Source organism: Hypanus sabinus, chromosome 27 (genome assembly GCF_030144855.1).
Source record: "Hypanus sabinus isolate sHypSab1 chromosome 27, sHypSab1.hap1, whole genome shotgun sequence".
Taxonomy (NCBI): Eukaryota; Metazoa; Chordata; class Chondrichthyes; order Myliobatiformes; family Dasyatidae; genus Hypanus; species Hypanus sabinus.
Window position 1 is genome coordinate 43,600,482 of NC_082732.1, and position 19,496 is coordinate 43,619,977.

Consider the following 19,496-nt stretch of genomic DNA (forward strand, 5'->3'; position numbering starts at 1 on the left):
ATGATTACTCAATGGAAATGCAATTTTAATTCAAACTGTTCCACTGAACCAAGTCTTCTTTCTCGACATCAAACCAACCTACAGTTGTGAAATTCTCATTATACTGTACATAGAGCAGTCCTGTGAATTCATTGCTACAGAGGACTATGGAGGCTAAGTCATTGGATCTATTTACAGTGAGGGTTGATAGGTTCTTGATTAGTTAGGGCATCAAAGGTTACTGGAGAAGGCAGAAGAATGGGGTTGAGAGGGAAAATAAATTAGCCATGATGGAATGGTGAAGCCAACTAAATGGGCCATTAAAACCCATGTCTTATGGACCTGTGAACATGCTTCTCAGAGAGATTATACAGATTCACTTTCCCCCTCTCCTGGGAGTTATTCATCATGAATTCCCTGTGGCTGGACAAGGACATCCAGCATCGTGTCAGTGAGAGACACCCTTCGGCCTGCCCAAAGCTTCTTGTTCTGCCAGGACAGTGGAACACCATTAACTGGACAGTCTGGGCAGCATGAGGACGTGCTGAGGGATGCATTGAACCCAGTGCAGCCACCACGAGGGCTCGTCGGTGAAGGACCACAGTGTAGGGTTCATCTGCTCGGATGAAGAGGGGCCAAAGTGGGCGAGGAAGCCCCTCAATTATTGTAATAATGAATTATCCCAGGGGATGACATTGCTGGCAGCAGTACTAATGTTTCTAAGGAATGTTATAGAACACTATTTAACATGTTAACTATGAATGTAAGAATGAAAAGACATTGCATGGTTTATTCTTGTTAATAATTTTTATTATGAATAAAATTTTGCTTAATTCTGAAGAAGATCCAACGTGACTGAGCTCAGTACAGGCCTCGAGTTTGTCTGTCATTGCGAATGAATTCTGTACACCTGATTCATTCATTTCCATCCCTCGCCCACCAAACTTTGGCAATGTGGTAGCGTGGAAGTTAGCGCATCAACTTACAGTGCCCGCGATTGGGCTTCAATCCCTGCTGCTATCTATAAGGAGTTTCTACGTTCCGCCTGCAATTGTGTGGATTTCCTCCAGGTGCTCTGGTTTTTTCCCACATTCCAGGAGTATACAGGTCAGGCTTTGTAAACTGTGGACATGCGGAGTTGGTGCCAGAAGCATGTCAACACTTGTGGGATGACCCCAGCACGTCGTTGGACTTTGGACATACTTTGAACTTTATAATGAGGCGGCCAGAACTAGAGACGATATTCCAAGTACCGTGACGGTAAGTAAAATGATTGATTGTATGGGAAAGCTACATAAAACTGCAAAGAGGAAAATTGTTGACGTGGTGCTTAGGCGCTATCTGCAACAACATTAGACCCGGGGCGTCTGGGATTTGATTTCATAATTCACTGCATTATTAGCCAATGCTGTTGTTAATATTTTCTTTGTTCTGAACCATTACAGACTGAGGTTAAAAGTGATTTCTGTTCAGGAATGGCTTGTTGCATCCCCTGGAAATGGGTTCAGTCTTTCTTTGTCCTGATTCATTGCTGCTATCTTATATTATAGTGAGATAATAGAGGGCTGTTAATGGGAACGTCTCTATGACAACTCGGCTTTCTCTGGACCTGAAAACACCCATTAAAGAGGTTTCACCTTCATCAAAAAGTGTTTGTTAAACACATGACACAAAGGCTTAAATTGTGTCAAAACACAGCCTCCCACCATTTATAGCAGGACATTATTATGACAAAAGTCATCCTCTCACTTGCCAAACAAAACGATAATCCTACCAAACCCTTTCCCCTGGACTCCATTTGGTGTTGCATTGTACAGGCGCCAGCTTGTGACTATCTGCAATTACTGGCAGAACACTTTGAAGTTTGAGAACAGTTAGAGCCCTCAGCCTATGATACCACGCTTAAAATGGTCACACGGAGACAAGGTGAATCAAAACAAAATTGACAGATGTAGGACTATTGACTGTGGCAATGGGATCAATCTAAACTGCACTTCCTTAGTATTAACAAGATGGACTTGTACCATCAGGTTCAAGAACAGATACTACCCCTCAACCATTAGGCTCTTAAACAAAAAGGGATAACTACACTCATCTATTGAGATGTTTCCACAACCAATGATCTCACTTTAAGGACTGTTTATCTTCTACTTCATGCTCTTGTTATTTATTGCTATTTATTTATATTTGCATTTGCACAGTTTGCTGTCTTGTATGCTCTACTTGATCTTTCATTGATCGTGTCTATATATTTACTGAGCAAGCTCGCAGGAAAAAGAATCTCAGGGTTGTATGTGGTGACGTGTATGTACTCTGGTAATAAATTTTACTTTGAACTTTGAACCCCTGCGGGGTCATAGGCTGCTAACAGTAGCTCGCTAGAGTCCTCTGTCCTGGGCCAATCTCCAGGTGCAGCCCATCTTCTCGACGAAGTTCCTTCCCCTCCCAGGGGTGAGACCTTTGCAGTTTCTGTTGGCATTTCTGTCGCTCTGGGTTTTATAGGATGGGGTTACTAGCTCCATGCCCAACCCTCTTCCTCTTGCAGCCGGGCTTGGGACCGTCCATAAGTGGAGTTATGGATTTCTGTGATGATTCTATTATTCTCGGTGATAGTTAAGCTGAATTTAAGTAAGAATTAGAATCTAGGTGAATGGGAGGTAGGAGGTACAGGGGTTAGAAGACCTGCAGTGTTTTACAAACAGCTTCTTCCCCACTGCCATCAGATTCCTGAACCATTCATGAACCCGCGTACAGCAGCGTAATGGTTAGCACAACGCTTTATAATACTACTGGTTTGGGTTCAATTCCCTCCATTGTCTATAAGGAGTTCTCCCTGTGATCTCGTGGGTTTCCTCCAGGTGCTCCAGTTTCCTCACACAGTCCAAACTCGCACCGGTTAGGTTACTTGGTCATTTTAAATTGTCCTGTGATTAGGTTGGGGTTAAGTTGGGGGAATTGTTGGGCAGTGCAGCTATTCTGTGTGGTATCACAATCAATCAATAAATAGATAGATAGATAGACAGCCAAGACCCATGTACACTCATGTGTTATTCTTCTTTTGCATTTTTTTTGCAATTTATCATATTTTTTATGTCTTGCACTGTACAAGAACTGTTAGGATGGGAATCAGCTTCTTCCTGCAGACTGTGATACAACAGAGCTCCCTGGCACCGCCCAGCTCTCATCAGGTATGAAGCTGCAGTGGCGTGGTAATGTTTACTTTTTAACGTGTGTTGTAAATGCACCTTATTATTTGTTCATTTACTAGTGGTAATATTATTTTATGTGTTGTGTGTGAGTTATATGTACTGTTTTGTGCACCTTGGTCCAGAGAAATGCTGTTTTGTTTAGCTGTCTGTATACAGGTTGAATGACAATAAATTAAACTTGAACTTGGCACGGTAGTGTGGGTTCAATTTCCACGGCTGTTTATGAGGAGTTTGTACATTCTCCCTGTGACAGTGTGGGCTTCCTCCAGATGCTTCAGCTTCCTCTCACCCTCCAAAGACCTTACTGGTTGGTAGGATAATTGCTCATTTTAAATTGTCCCGCGATTACGCTAGGATTAAATTAGGGGATTGTCAGGCGACATGGCTCAAAATACCAGAAGGGTTATTCCGTGTTGCATCTGAATAAATAAAAACTTGAGTTTAATTGTTGAAATATTATTGTTGGGAGGATTGGAATTCCTATATTTTGCGAACATCTATTTTCATATCACTTTTCATTCACTGACACCAACTCAGAAATCTGAATTCCTGGAAAGAATTTCAGATTATGTTGAAGGGCTTTGGCCTGTAAGATAAACTGTTCATTCCTCTCCACAGATGCTGCTTGACCTGCTGAGTTCCTCCAGTATTTTGGGTATTTTCCTGAAAGAGATGTGTCTTTAAAGACCAACTAAGTGAGTCACTGGATCGGATATCTTAAGTGAAGAAAACTCTTGTGAAACCCAATCCCAGCTCGATTTAAAGATGAAAGGTCAGTCTGTGAATTTGTGTTGCATTTTCATGTCCTGGAGCCTAAAAAGCATTGATGTCGAGAGTAAATGATTCATTAAGGATTGAGTTAATTGCCAACTCTCTCAGTTGCAACATTACACTACCAGATGAGGAAAAGGATGTGTGGAAACTTACAGGTTTTGTTGATCCAGTTTCTTGGGGTATTTTCAGAGCAACGTACACTGTCCACAGGACGCTCTGCAGCGACTCACCGAGGCACCTCAGACAGAACCTCGCAAACCCACCTCCTCTACCAAGTGGAAGGACAAGGGCAACAAAAGCACGGTAAGACCACTTGGAATTTACCCTCCAACCGCACACTATTCTGACGTTCCTTCACACCATTGTTGAGAACGGAAGGTGTGGCCAGTGGTGGGATCTCATTAAAGATGGCAGAAGTCGTTAAATGGTAAATTGGATTATTATTGTCACTTGCACCAAGGTACAGTGGAAAACTTGTCTTGGATACCATTTGTATAGATCCATTTATTACAACAATGCATTGAGGTAGTACAAGGGAAAACAATAGCAGAATATAGAATAAAGTGTTACAGTTACAGAGAAAGTGCAGTACAGGCGGACAATAAGGTGCAAGGCCATGACAAGATGGATTGTGAGGTCATCATTCCATCTAGGAACTTGTCAATGCTGGAAACTCGAGTCTGGAGCTGCATGCTTTCAGCCTTCCATATCTTCTGCCTGACGGGAGAGGGGAGAAGGGAGAAAGTCCGGGGTGGTGGGGTCTTTGATTCTGCTGGCTACTTTACCAAGGCGGCAGGAAGTGTAGACAGAGTCCACGGAGGGAGGCTGGTTTTGTGAAATGCTGAGCTGTGTCCACAACTCTCTGTGGTTTCCTGCGGTCACACAAAGGATGATAAATGACAAGGGATTATGTACTGGGTGTGGAGGCTGACGGGGAGAAGGTTCAGGAACATTGGAACTTGGTTCTGTCTGGGGAGAGGCAGGGTGAGGGCAGAAGTGTGGCAAATGGAGGAGATGTGGGTGAGGGCTCCATGGGCTGCACTCAGGGGAAGCCATGTTTTCTCATCAGATTCTTAATGCTTGATTGAGGGATGACCATCTGAAAAGTTAATACAACTCTATCCAATGTTTGAAGTAAATTTATTATCAAAATAAATACATGTCACCTTATACAACCCTGAGATTCATTTTCTTGCAGACATTCACAATAGGGCAAAGAAATACAATAGAATCAGTGAAAAACTACAGACAGAGACTGCCTGACAACCAGTGTGCAAAAGAAGTCAAAACTCTGCGAACACAAAAAAAAAATAAAACAGTATAAATAATACTGAAAACATGAGTTGTAGAGATCACAAAAGTGAGTTTTCAAAACCACCCAGTCTATCTTTTATCATTTCCCTATTCTAATCATACCCAGAAAATCAATAAGGAACATTTGATTGATTAACTGAGGAGAAATATCGATACATGAGGAAGGATCAAAGGGGTGGATTCCCAGAGATTTGAAGTTCTTGGAAAGATAAGTTAGAGTCGAAGGCAAAGTTTCTGATTCAGATTCAGACAATTTATTGATCACATGTACATACATTGAAACATACAGTGAAATGCAACTTCTGCGTTAACAGCCAACACAACCGTAGGGTGTACTCGGGGCAGCCCACTAGTCTTGGCACAAACTCTGGCACCGACAGACCTCACCCATAATGCTTGGCAGAACACGACAATGCAGAACAACAGCCAAACAAAACTGTTATCTTTCACCCATGCGCGCACTTGCACACTCCGATGGTCTGCGTGGGTCAAAGGGCCTGTATTCACGTGCTTTGTCTCTAAATAAATACTTAAGTGCTGTGATGCTAACTCAACCCATATTGTAATATGTAAATACACTCAGTGGCCACTTCATTAGGTACACCTTGTATCCCTGCCCGTTAATGAAAATATCCAACCAGCTGATCATGCAGCAGCAATTTAATACATAAAAGCATAAATGTTGTCAAGGGGTTCAGTTGTTGTTCAGACCAGCCATCAGAATGGAGAAGAAATGTGATCTGAGTGACTTTAACTGTGGATTGCTGGTGCCAGACGGGGTGGTTTCTGAGTATCTCAGAAACTGCTGATCTCCTGGGATTTTCACGCACAACAGTCTCTAGAGTTTACAGAGAATGGTGCGAAAAACAAAAATCATCTGGTGAGGGGCAGTTCTGTGGGCAAATGTGCCTTGTCAATGAGAGAGGCCAGAGGAGATGGCCAGACTGGTTCGAGCTGACAGGAAGGCGACAGTAACTCAATAACCACACGTTACAACAGTGGTGTGCAGAAGAGCATCTCTGAATGCTCAACACGTTGAAGTGGATGGGCCAAAGCAGCAGAAGACCGCACCGGGGTCCATCCTGTATCTAATGAAGCGTTCATTGATTGTAAGTGCAAATGCAAAGCTTTGATTCATGTGACTCCAACAACATACAGATATGTCAAGATTAATGCCCTTCTGTGTAAAAATTGAAATAAGAGGAAAGTTTTATCAAAACAATTGAAGAAAACTTGCTTGTAACAGACACTTTATTTTCACAAAATTCGATACAAAAGTCACCCTGAAATACAACATAAGCTCCATAACTAAATGAAACTTCAGCAATGTCAAGACAATTGATGTGACTTTCTCAGTCAAAAGTAAATCTGCTACCTCCAGTTTAATTTCAATTAATTCTGCTTTGAATCATTAATATTCAGAATCCTTTTTCCACAAATGCGTATTTTCAGTTGTGGCATGTTAATGGGTACCACCGCACATGACTTGAATAAAACTTTCCAACTATTGACACCATTTCAGTCTCAAGAGGCAGTACAGCTGCCTGGATGGTTTCAACAAGGATCTGTCTCGAATCCAAAAGGCTGAAATGGATTCCTCCACCTTGAATCAATCTATAATAATATGGTACTTTCAATCTGAGGCAAACTGACATAATGTTGTGGCTTTATAAGCTTTTGTTCAGCTTACGTTTGGAGTATTGTGAGCAGTTTTGGGCCCTGTATCAGAAAGGATGTGGTGGCATTGGGGAGGGTCCAGAGGAGGTCTGCAAGAATGATTCTGGGAATGAAAGGGTTAACGTATCTGGAGGTTTTGATGGCTCTGGGCCTGAACTCACTGGAGTTTGGATGAATGGGGTTGATGTCATTGGAACCCACCGAGTGTTGAAGGGCCCAGGCAGAGGGGAAGATGTTTCCTGTAGCAGGGAGACCAAGACCAGAGGGAGCAGTCTCAGAATAGAGCCTTAGGACAGAGATGAGGAGGAAGCGAATCTGCAGAATTCATTGCCACAGGCAGCTATGGAGGCCGAGTAAAGCCGAAGTTAATAGCAGGGTTTCAAAGGTTACAGGCAGAAGAATGAGTTGAGAGGGATAATAAAACAGCCATGATGGAAAGGTGGAGCAGCCTTGATGGGCCAAGTGGCCTTAATTCTGCTCCTATGTCTGTTCTGTCTTCACCCTCTATCCCACCCCTCCACCACTATTTCCTGTTCATCTAATGTACAGACACTCCTGTGCCTAGCGTCACTTTATGGACATACAATCAATCTCTGTATAGAAGCTATCTTAAGTATTTATAGTGATTGTATTTTTATTATTATTGTGGTATTTATCTTGTTGTGGTTTTTTGTGCTGCATCAGATCTGGAGTAACGATTATTTACACTTGTGTACTGGAAATGGCATTAAACAATATTCTTATATAATAATCTTGGTCTTATTTGAGCAGTTAATTGTGTAAATATTTTGTCAGCCAGAATGGGAAGAAATTTAACAAAATTGACAAGAGGGGTACAAATTAATTTATGATCTGTTGATGGTTCTGATAATCCAGTCACGGAACTTTGCCACAGCTGTATATACCCCAGGGTATCTCCTGTCTCCGCAATGCTTGCCCCATGATACTATCCCGTATATTCTGCCCTTACAGACCAAAGGACCACCAGAATCCCCCTGTTAAAGAAAAAATAGAATACCAGGAATGAGTTAATAGGCAGGACCCCGGATGGACATTAGAAAACAGCAAACACACAATGGCAGAACTTGCGGAGAGTAGGGAGCAAGAACGTCTTCCTTTTGCAGATCCCCCATTCTCAACTTGCTCCTGTGTCACCTTCCTGTGCTAAGTGAATACAGTCCTCACACCAGCAGAGTCTTACATGGTTGTGTCATAAAGGAGTTAATCCCATAGACACTAATTAGTCCATAAGAAAGCAGCATCCATGATCAAGGACCCTCCCCCTCCCACCGCCACCATCCAGGCCATGCTCTCTTCTTTCAGGTGCAATTGGGGAGGAGGTTCAGGAGCCTCCGGTCCCACACCAGCAGGTACAGGAATAGTTACTACCCTCCAACCATCAGGCTCATCACCCACCCCAACTCTGAACTGATTCCACAACCTGCAGACTCACGTCCAAGGATTCTGCAGCTCTTGTTCTCAATATTTATTTCTTTCTCTCTTTATTTACTTATGTATGTATGTTTGTATTTATTTGTCTGTTTTTTACTTGCACATTGGTTGTCAGTCTGTGTAGTTTTGCATTGATTCAATCGTATTTCTCTGTTCTATTGTGAATGCCCGCAAGAAAACAAATTTCAGGGTAGCATATGGTGACATATATGAGCTTTGATAATAAGTTGACTTCGAACTTTGAACCACGTGGAGTATTGTGTTCATTTCTGGTTGCTTATTAATGGAAGGATGTGGGAGCTTTAGAGAGGGTACAGAGAAGACTCACCAGGATACTGACTGGATTACAGAGCGGGTCTTATGAGGATAGGTTGATCGAGTTAGGGCTTTTCTCTTTAGAGCAACAGACGATCAGAGGCAACTTGATCAAGGTGTGAAAGAAACTGAGAGACACAGCTACACTGGACACTACCTCACTATTTTTCCCATCTCTTTTTGTACTACTTAGTTAATTTAGTTTTTTATATGAACTTCTTACTGTAATTTATAGTTTGCTGTGCTGTTGCTACAATTTCACAACATATTTAGTGATGTTGAACCTGATTCTGATTCTAAATCTAAAATATTTTTGAAACAGCTAAGAGCATTAGAGCCAATTCGATTAATTCAGAACCATGCTCACGTTATACACACTCTCCCAGCTGCAGTACATCTCTCTGCGTCAGTCCTAACCTGGTGTGGGTCCCCAGCATTAGTGATGGCAAATTGAACCAGTTTGTTGACACGCAAGGGATGGCAGATGCTGGACTCTGGAACAAAACGTCATCTGCTGAGCTGGAGGTCCCTATAACCCTGTCCCAAGCCCGGCTGTGAAAGGAGGAGGGTTGGGTATGGGGCTAGCAACCCCATCCCGTAAAAACCCAGAGAGCTACAGAAACTCCAAAGACCTCACCCCTGGCAGAGGAAGGAGCTTCTAAGATGGGCTAATATTGGCCCAGGACAGAAGACTCTGGCAAGCTACAGTCAGGCTTAAGAGAAGCAGAAGGAAAGTCTTGTACCTGGCAGGAATCCTTGCCTCCCATTTTGAATCCAGCGCAGATCATGTTGGCTGTGATGTTGCCGTTGTATGAATCAGTGTGGTTACACCGTGAATTGGACACGATGGGCAGTCTAACTGCTCTCAGCATCCTGGGTATGAACTTCCCATTCGGACTGACGAAACCCCATCCTGATACTTGGCATAATGTGTCTGCCTGCAGACTCGATCTTCGGCGGGGCAAGGGTACAATACCCACAAAGTAGTTCAACCTGGCGGGTCGAGACAGCTGTTTATGAGACAGGACATAGTATGGTCAGACAGTGACATCGTTCTCAGCTGGTGTTAGTGATAGAAATGTGTGTGGGCACACACACTTGGGTGAGAGAGAGTGAGTGTGTGTGTGTGTGTGTGTGTGTGTGTGTGTGCTAGTGATCATTTTGTAAGCTGAATTTAAGTAACAGTCTTTCAAAGTGTTTGACAAAAATATTACAAACAACACTTGGCAGCGCGCCATGTGATGTTTGTTGAACAGACATTTGGACAGGCACTGGCCATGGACAGGTACTCTACATGGACAGGTACTCTACGTAGACAGGCACTGGCCATGGACAGGTACTCTACGTGGACAGGTACTGGCCATGGACAGGTACTCTACGTGGACAGGTACTCTACGTAGACAGGCACTGGCCGTGGACAGGTACTCTACGTGGGCAGGTACTCTACATGGACAGGTACTCTACGTAGACAGGCACTGGCCATGGACAGGTACTCTACGTGGACAGGTACTCTACGTGGACAGGCACTGGCCGTGGACAGGTACTCTACGTGGACAGGAGAGCTTTCAAATTTGGGTCCAACATGTGCACATGCATTAGGCTCAGACAGCAGTCTTGGTCAGCATTGGCAGGTCGGGCCGATAGGCCTGTTTCTGTGTGGTGTGACTCTAGAAGTCTAGGATTTGATGGATTACAGTCAATTACTATGCAAATTGGCAGGCTTGAGATGTGAGCATCGCAAACAATGTGTGCAGTTAATTAACAGGCTCTTCATATACTGTCGCTGGAACTTAAGACCAGAAGACCATGAGGCACAGGAGCAGAATCAGGCCATTCAGCCCATTGAGTCTTCTCCATTATTCCCTCATGGCTGATTTACTATCCCTCTCACCCCCCCCCCCATTCTCCTGCCTTCTCCCTGTAACCTTTGACACCCTAAATAATCAAGGACCTATCAGCCTCCACATTAAATATAACCAACCTGGCCTCCACAGTCAGGACTTAGACAAGATTAAAAGAATGGGCAAAGAAGTGGAAGATCAAAGTGTAAGGTCATGCACTTTGGCAGAAAAAATAAAACCATAGACTATTTTCTAAATAGAGGGAAAATTCAAAAATCTGAGGTGCAAAGGAACTTGGAGCCCTTGTGCAGAATTCCCTGAAGGTTAATTTATAGATTGAGCCTATGATGAGGAAAACAAACATGATGTTAGCATTTATTTCAAGAGGATTAGAAATATAAAAGCAAGGATGTAATGTTGAGGCTTTATAAGACACTGGTGAAGCCTCGCTTGTATTGTGAACAGCTTATTGTGAACAGCTTTAGCCTCCTCATCTGAGAAAGGATGGGCTGACATTGGAAAGAGTTCAAAGGAGGTTTACAAAAATTATTCCAGGATTGAAATGCTTTTTATATGAGAAGAGTTTAATGACTCTGGGCCTTTACTCACTGGAATTCAGAAGGGTCTCATTGAAATCGAATGTTGAAAGACCTCAATAGTGGATGTGGCAAGGATGTTTCCTATTGTTGGGGAGTCTAAGACCAGAGGACACAGCCTCAGTGTAGAGGGATGTCTACTTAGACAGATGATGAAGAATTTCTTTAGCCAAAGAGTGGTGAATTTGTGGAATTTGTTGCCATGGGTAGCTGTGGAAGCCAGATCATTGGGTATATTCAAAGCAGATGTTGATAGCTTCTGACTAGTCCGGGCATGAAAGGTTACAGGGAGAAGGCAGGAGATTGGGGCTGAAAGGGAAATGGATCAGCCATGATGAAATGATGGAGCAGATTGATGGGCCAAATGGCCTAATTCTGCTCCGATATCATGTAACCTATTGGGTTGTTGAAGTATTGTCCATCTCTGAGTGAGACATCAAGAACACCAATCAGTCAAGCCAAAAATATCTTCATTGTGGCTGTGGATGGCATAGTAGTGTTGCAGTCGACACAATCCTCTGCAGTGCCAACAATCCACATTCAATTCCCACCTCTGTCTGTACGGAGTTTGTATGTTTTCCTCATGGCTGTGTGCAATTCCTCCCACATTCCAAAGATGATCAGGTTAGCTTTAGTAAGTTGTGGGAATGTTATGTTGCTGCCAGAAGCACCGTGACTCTTTTGGTCATTGACACAATACGATGCATTTCACTGTGTGTGGTGAACTACATATACCTGTCTGGACACGCCCCCTGCTGACTGCTCCTGTGGCTCCTCCCACAGACCCCTGTATAAAGGCGATTGAGACCGGAACCTGGCCTCTCAGTCTCCAGGATGTAGGATGGTGGTCACTCACTGCTTGTTCCTTCTTCCAGTCAATAAAAGCCGATATCTCACCTTTACGTCTCAGAGTTATTGATGGTGCATCACTGTGTGTTCTGATATTTTGTTGTACCAGATACCAAAGAAATTTAGCAAGATGTGTGGTTGAAGAAGAGAGTGGAGCTGGTTTGTGCCCTTTTCTATTTGATTCCCCCTTCTCCAGCCCTGTATCTCTTTCACCAATCAACTTCCCAGCTCTTTACTTCATCCTTCCCCCTCCCGGTTTCACCTCTCACCTTGTGTTTCTCCCTCCCGTCCCTCCACCTTCTAACTCTGACTCCTCATAGTTTTTTTTTCTCCAGTCCTGCTGAAGGGTCTCGGCCTGAAACATCAACTGTACTCTTTTCCATAGATGCTGCCTGGCCTGCTGAGTTCCTCCAGCATTTTGTGTGAGGAGCTGGGTTAAGTTGAATTTGAGTCTTGGAGTCATAGAATACTACAACACACAATATGTCCTATGGCCCATCTAGTCAGTACTAAATTGCTACCCTACCTTGTCCCATCAACCCACACCCGGACCATTGGCCTCCGTACCCCTCCTATCCATGTACCTATCCAAATTTCTCAGAAATGTTACAATCAAACCCACACCCACCACTTGTGCTGACAGCTTATTCCACACTCTCACCACCCTCTGAGTGAAGAAGTTCCCCTCATTTTCCCTTTAAACTTTTCACCCTTCACCCTTAACCCATGGCCTCTAGTTCTAGACCCAGCCAGCCTCAGTGGAAAAAGCCTGCTTACTTTTACTCTATCTAAACCACTCATAATTTTGTATACCTCTATCAAATTCCCCCTCATTCTCCTGTGCTGCAGGGAATACATCTCTAACCAATTCAGCCTTTCCCTGTAACTCAAGCCCTTAAGTCCCATCAGCATCCTTGTAAATCTTCTCTGCACTCTTCAAATATTACTGAAATCTTTTTTGTAGGCACACAAAACTCCAAGTTAGACCTCATTCAACATAACACCCCGACTCCTATACTCAATACTCTGATTTATGAAGGCCAACAGACTAAAAGTTATCTTTATGACCCTATCTACCTGTGACACCACTTTCGACAAATGATGGACCTGTATTCCCAGATCCCCCTGTTCTACCACACTTCTCAATGCCCTACCACTCACTGTCTAAGTCCTACCCTGGTTTGTCCTCCCAAAGCGCAAAACCTCACACTTGTCTGCATTCAATTCCATCTGCCATTTTTCCTGCTGGCCCAGATCCCACTGCAAGCTCTGATAGCCTTCCTCTCTGTCTACTTTGCTTACATGGGCATATAAGTGAAAACTGATGGCCTCAGTCCTTGATATAAGGAAATATCTAGCAATATTTTATAGTGTCCTAACCATAATGCATACATATGCCAGGTATATTGGTCCTCTGGCACTCCCTAGCTTTCACAGCTATTGGATGCTTTCGTCCAACCAGTAACCAATGAGGCATTGCATTTAAATTAGAAATTGAGCATCCTAGATGTGAACGAAAAGGAAGCAGCCTCCGAAGGCAATGCCACCTGGCCAGGAAGTTTACCCACACCTTCAGAACCAACGCAGGTGAGTGAAATTATGTTTATACCTTCGATTTGAACAAATGTGCCACATTCAGAACGTTTGAGTGTTTACTTGTGCGTCTGTCAGTGCAAATATTTCAAACCCAGACCAGGATTTGGAGATTTTTAAACAATTATTTAAGTAATCTTACTGTCCTGATGATTATAACGAGGCATGGGTTTTCCAGCCAGCAGTGTCCAAAGACAATACTGATTATAATTGTTAATGAAGGGAGAAATAAACATTTAGTTCAGATCAGCAGTAAGGCTGATCAACACCTCCACCCACTAACCCACCCCTCCATACCCCCAAACACCACTACTTTATCATTTCCTGTCAGAGTCACCTTATGTAGACACTCCTCTGCCGAGCATCACTTTATGGACATACAATCAAATCCATTAGATATAACCTATCTTATAGATTTGTATTTAATTATGTTTTTTATTATTATGTTCTTTATCTTATTGTGTTTCTTTGTGCTGCATCAGATCCAGAGTAACAATTATTTTGTTCTCCTGTACATGTGTGAACAGGAAATGACATTAAACATTATTGAATCTTGAATCGTGAATTAATATAAATCATAAATCAGTACACAGAGGAAACTGAGTACACAGAGTACTCTGGCTTTGGGCAGTTCTCGTGAACTTTTCCACAGAGATAACAACTCAAGTGAAGAACCCTTCAGTTTTAAGCAGCATGCAAAATGTGGCGGAAATACTGACTGAAAAGGCCAGTTCAGTGGAGAATACATATTATGCAGCTCCACGGATTGATTACACCGTAAATAGGTCAGCAGAACCGGTTGTCTGTCCCTTCATCCTTTGAAAGTACTGTGGAAGTTTTGCAAGTTGCCCCACTGTAAAGTTATGCTTACTTACAAAATCACTGCCTGTCTAAAGATGATTAAAACTCACTTATCCAGATGTTTGTAGAAGCTCTGGATCTTTGTAACAGACCATCCTGAAGATAAGTGACCAGTGCACAAAAGGAAAGACGAATGATTTTAACATGTTTTTGTGACAGATACATCCCCAGGTGATAGTATGTGCTGAGCAACACTCACAAAACTCTGGAGGAACTTAGCAGGTCAGGCAGCGTCAATGGAAATGAATAAACAGTTGATGTCTTGGCCCAAAACAGCAACTGTTTATTCATTACCGTAGATGCTGCCTGATGTGTTGAGCTCCTCCAGCCTTTTTTTGTGTGTTGCTCTGGATTTCCAGCATCTGCAGAATCTCTTGTGTTTATGATTGTGTATCCTGGATTGTGACAATGTGTGCTGCGTGTGACTTTATGTTCTGTCTTTTGCACAGAGGAACAATGTTTACAATGTTTTGTTTAGCTGTATAATTGTGTATGGTTGAATGAAAATAAACTTGAATTTGAACTTGATTATATTATCATAAATTAGAACCTTTAAGATTGCTCTGCAGCTCGTAAACATGAGGGTCATTCACCATTTAACACTTCCTAAACTTGAACGCTCCGAAACTTCACACACAAAAGATGTACCTTAATCAACATGATGTCAGAATCTTTGCTCTCTGGATCATACCGAGGATGTGGAATCATCTTAGATGGGCAAAACGTTTGTTCGGTCCCTTCATATCTGGTGATCGAGTGCTCCCCTGCAACTATCTGTACAGACTCAGTCCCTCTGTAATGAGACATGAACACACAGCCATGCGTTAATGCCACCTCTTCATTCCTGTGGTTGGAAGGTGTTTAGTACAGAGATCTACAAACCCAACTTTGCAGTGTGCGGCAGTCACAACCCATCGGCGATGAATCAAAGAGCCTCCACAATAATGAATTCCTCCCGGTCTTTTCAGAGACACCTGGTACCTGATGGAGTGAGGCAGTACTGAATACCCACCAACAATTCGCAACTGCCCTGGAGGTGAAAGAAACTGCCAGGTTATACCGTTTATCATATTCTTACAAAATCAGCAGATACTGTATATTTGAGCTAACTTATTATGACCCACCTCTGCTTGAAGTTGCCCACAGATGTACTATCGTACATCAAAATCTCTCCATAGCAGTGGATATATTATAACATGTATAACTGAATAAGCGAACACTCACCATAGGTTGCAGGTGATTTCAGGAAGAGCAGGAGTATATAAAGGTTGGAGACATTCATTTTGTGTTCAGGGAAGAGCAGGGCTAAAACTACTGCACCTACCGCTGCTTAATAGGAAAGTCACTGACTCAGAGCTGTAAGCAAACAACAGAATGTCAAGTGTTCTTTTATCCAGTTACTGAGTTCCCTCCAGCAGCTTTCCTGGTAACATTATATATTGTAATTAACTTTAAATGGGAATCATTGAAACTGAAATCACGTACAAACAGCAGAGGCCCTATTCAGCTGCCTGTGTGTGTTAGAGCTGAAAGTGATCACGTTCAGTTTCACATCAACACCGACTCCATTGGAATTAATTCCTTAAGATCCAAGATTAATATTATCAAGGATTCCTCACGTCTGTCCAATAATCTCTTTGCTCCCCCCCACCATCAGGCAAGAGGTATCATAGCATGAGGGCAGGAAACGTCAGGATGGGAAGCAGCTTCTTCCCCCAGACCATCAACTCCCCGCCAACACGCAGGTCTCATCATGCAATAAGTGCCAGTAGCATTATACTGTTCATTTTCTAACTTGTGTCATAAATGCACCTTACGTTAAACATCAGTCTTCTGGAATATACTTTATTATTTGTTAACTTATTTGTGGTAATCACACTTTATGTGTTGTGTGTGAGTTATATTGAAAAGGTCAGGGTGTCAGGGCCAGAGGCGAGAAACGGGCCAGTTCACCTCGCTACTCTGCGAGATTTACGCTGAACTGAGGCTGTGGCCTGTAACTGGACCAGCTGCAGTGATGGCTGGCTTTGTAGCTGTGAACTTGTTGATTACTTGCTTATATCGTTTACATGATTTGTACTTTTTGCACATTGCGTGTTTGACAATCTGTTTTTTCAATGGCTTCTGAAGGGTTTCTTTATTTTGTGGCTCCCTGTAAGGAGACAGATCTCAGGGTTGTATACCCACATGTGCTTTGAACTTAGTACTTTGTTTATGAACTGTGTTGTGCACTTTGGTCTGGAGGAACGTTCTTCCATTAGGCAATATACATGTGTGCAGTCGAGTAGCAACAAGCTGAACTTGAACTTGAAGATTGTTTATTGGCATTCTTCAGTGATGGGTGTATAGGAGAACAAAATGATTGTTGCTCTAGCATAACAAACACAATGAAAACTCCACAGCTCGTGTTCTCAAATGTTATTTATTATTTATTTATTATTGTAATTTTGTTTTACTTTTGTATTTGCACAACTTATCATTCTTTGCACATTGGTTGTTTGCCCGTCTTTGTGTGTTGAATTTCATTGATTCTATTGTGTTTCTTGGATTTACTGAGTATGTCTGCAAGAAAATGAATCTCAGGGTTGCATATGGTGACATATTTGTACACTGATAATAAATTTGCTTTAAACATTTGAAAAATACTATAAATATCAATCTAAAATCAATCCTATAAAACACAATGTACAAGTAATTGTTATATACATACACTGATTGTATGACTTCCTGTCCACCATAGTGCAGTTTCCGTACCATACAGTGATGCAACTTGTATAGTTTACATTAATTGAATTTGATAGTTTAATTTATACTTTTAAACTTTGCAAAATAGAAGAATTTTCATGTACACACAATCAGTGGCCACTTTTTTAGGTACACTTGTACTGTATCCAATCACGTGGCAGCAACTCAATGCATAAAAGCATGCAGACATGTTCAAGAGGTTCAGTTGTTGTTCAGACCAAACATCAGAATGGGGTAAGAAATGTGACCTAAGTGACTTTGATCATGGAATATAGTTGGTATCTCAGAAACACACCTGTACCTGATTGCCTGGGATTTTCATGCACAACAGTCTCTAGAGTTTACAGAGAAAGGTGTGAGAAACAAAAATCATCCAGTGAGTGGCAGTTCTGTGGGCAAAAATGCCTTGTTAACGAGATGAGATGCAGCCCTCTTCCCCCACCCCCACGTTTACAATCTGGAGTGATTTGCTCTGACATGGGAAAATCTCCTTCACTTTTCAGTTGATGTCAGTCAAAATGCAATAGAAAAGAGCACAATGCGTGGGGAAAACTAACTATCTGTTGCCATGGTAAACCTGCTTCATTACTTAAACTACAGGCCAGGAGTCAGCCTAAGGCTGGAAGTGACAAGAAAGCAGAAGACTTTCAATAAAATACTGGTTGATGGTGTGAAAGCAACTGAAGTGTCTTACCGTAACACGCCTTTGTAATGGCTGCTTTGGCCACTCTTTCACTTGTATATTATACTGACAGTCTACAGACAGACTGACAGACACACTCACACACACATGGAGACACAGACACACACACACACACACACACACACACACACACACACACACACACACACACACAGGCACAGACAGAGACACACACACAGACACGCACACGAGCGCATACACACACACACGGACAAAGACACGTGCACACACACACACAGACACACACACACACACACACACACACACACACACACACACACACAGGCACAGACAGAGACACACACACAGACACGCACACGAGCGCATACACACACACACGGACAAAGACACGTGCACACACACACAGACACACACACACACACACACACACACACACACACACACACACACAGGCACAGACAGAGACACACACACAGACACGCACACGAGCGCATACACACACACACGGACAAAGACACGTGCACACACACACACACACACACACACACACACACACACACACACACACACACACACACACACACAGGCACAGACAGAGACACACACACAGACACACACACGAGCGCATACACACACACACGGACAAAGACACGTGCACACACACACAGACACACACACACTTGGACATATAATCTGTGACCACTTTGCACTAAACTGGACATTTTTGTTCTTCTTGCTTGTTTCATTGTGTACAGTGCATGTTTATGATTTTCCTGTGACCATTGTGTATCTGAAGCGTGTGCCTGTGAAACTGCTGCAAGGAAGTTTTTCATTGTATCTGTGCACATGTGTATTTGTCCATGTGACGATAAACTTGTCATTACGTGGCTGTAATCGCCAAATTTGAAAGTTCACCCTTGACTTCCGAAGAACCTTTGGATCCGATAAACACAACCTCTCACTCCGCAAGGTTTGTGGAGTTAGGCACTGAATAACTAACGTCTGCTGCTGGCTGACCCATCCCGAGCCAGTGGACCAGGTTTCCAGATGTGTAGCTGGGTCAACAAGGCTGGGCCTGGGGTGACACCCGGCGTCAGAACCGGAAGCCCCATGATCGGCAAGTCCTGGGGTCAATTCCAGAGGTGGAAGACCTTACGAAGTAAGTATAGAAGGCAGGCCTCAGGATGGGGAGGCCAGAAGTCAAAGGCATGATGTCTCTGAGTTTGGGCCAGGGACAGGGTGCTGGGGCTCAGAGGTTACCTGTCCCAGGGTAGGGGACCTGCCTGGGTATGTATGAGTGAGTGGGTATACTATGTTAATCTATCAAACACTGTGGGTATACTATGTTAATCTATCAAACACTGTGGATACACTATGTTAATCTATCAAACACTGTGGGTATACTATGTTAATCTATCAAACACTGTGGATACACTATGTTAATCTATCAAACACTGTGGGTATACTCTGTTAATCTATCAAACACTGTGGATACACTATGTTAATCTATCAAACACTGTGGATATACTATGTTAATCTATCAAACACTGTGGATACACTATGTTAATCTATCAAAAACTGTGGATATACTATGTTAATCTATCAAACACTGTGGGTATACTATGTT

The 19,496-nt window shown here is 42.8% G+C and overlaps 2 protein-coding genes across 7 annotated transcripts in view; one reads left to right on the forward strand and one right to left on the reverse strand.

Moving 5' to 3' along the window:
* Positions 1 to 3,999: 3,999 nt before the first annotated feature.
* The window catches only part of LOC132382273 (trypsin-3), a 45,038-nt gene continuing 29,541 nt past the window's right edge, over positions 4,000 to 19,496 (forward strand). For 2 of the 6 annotated variants that reach the window (XM_059952348.1, XM_059952349.1), the window contains exon 1: positions 4,000 to 4,265. In XM_059952348.1, the coding sequence (XP_059808331.1) occupies positions 4,015 to 4,265 (251 nt within the window). In that variant the 5' untranslated portion in view covers positions 4,000 to 4,014. Of the gene's footprint in view, positions 4,266 to 13,531; positions 13,594 to 15,428; positions 15,514 to 19,496 lie in introns of those variants that run through there. The other 4 variants (XM_059952350.1, XM_059952352.1, XM_059952351.1 and 1 more) reach the window with 3 other exon arrangements.
* On the reverse strand, positions 4,274 to 19,383 carry zmp:0000001088 (trypsin). Its single transcript, XM_059952356.1, has 5 exons — positions 15,685 to 19,383; positions 15,343 to 15,490; positions 15,109 to 15,253; positions 9,464 to 9,730; positions 4,274 to 7,948 (listed from the first exon to the last, which is right to left on the reverse strand). The coding sequence occupies exons 1-5, from the start codon at positions 15,740 to 15,742 to the stop codon at positions 7,799 to 7,801; spliced, it is 768 nt and encodes a 255-aa protein (XP_059808339.1). The 5' UTR covers positions 15,743 to 19,383; the 3' UTR covers positions 4,274 to 7,798.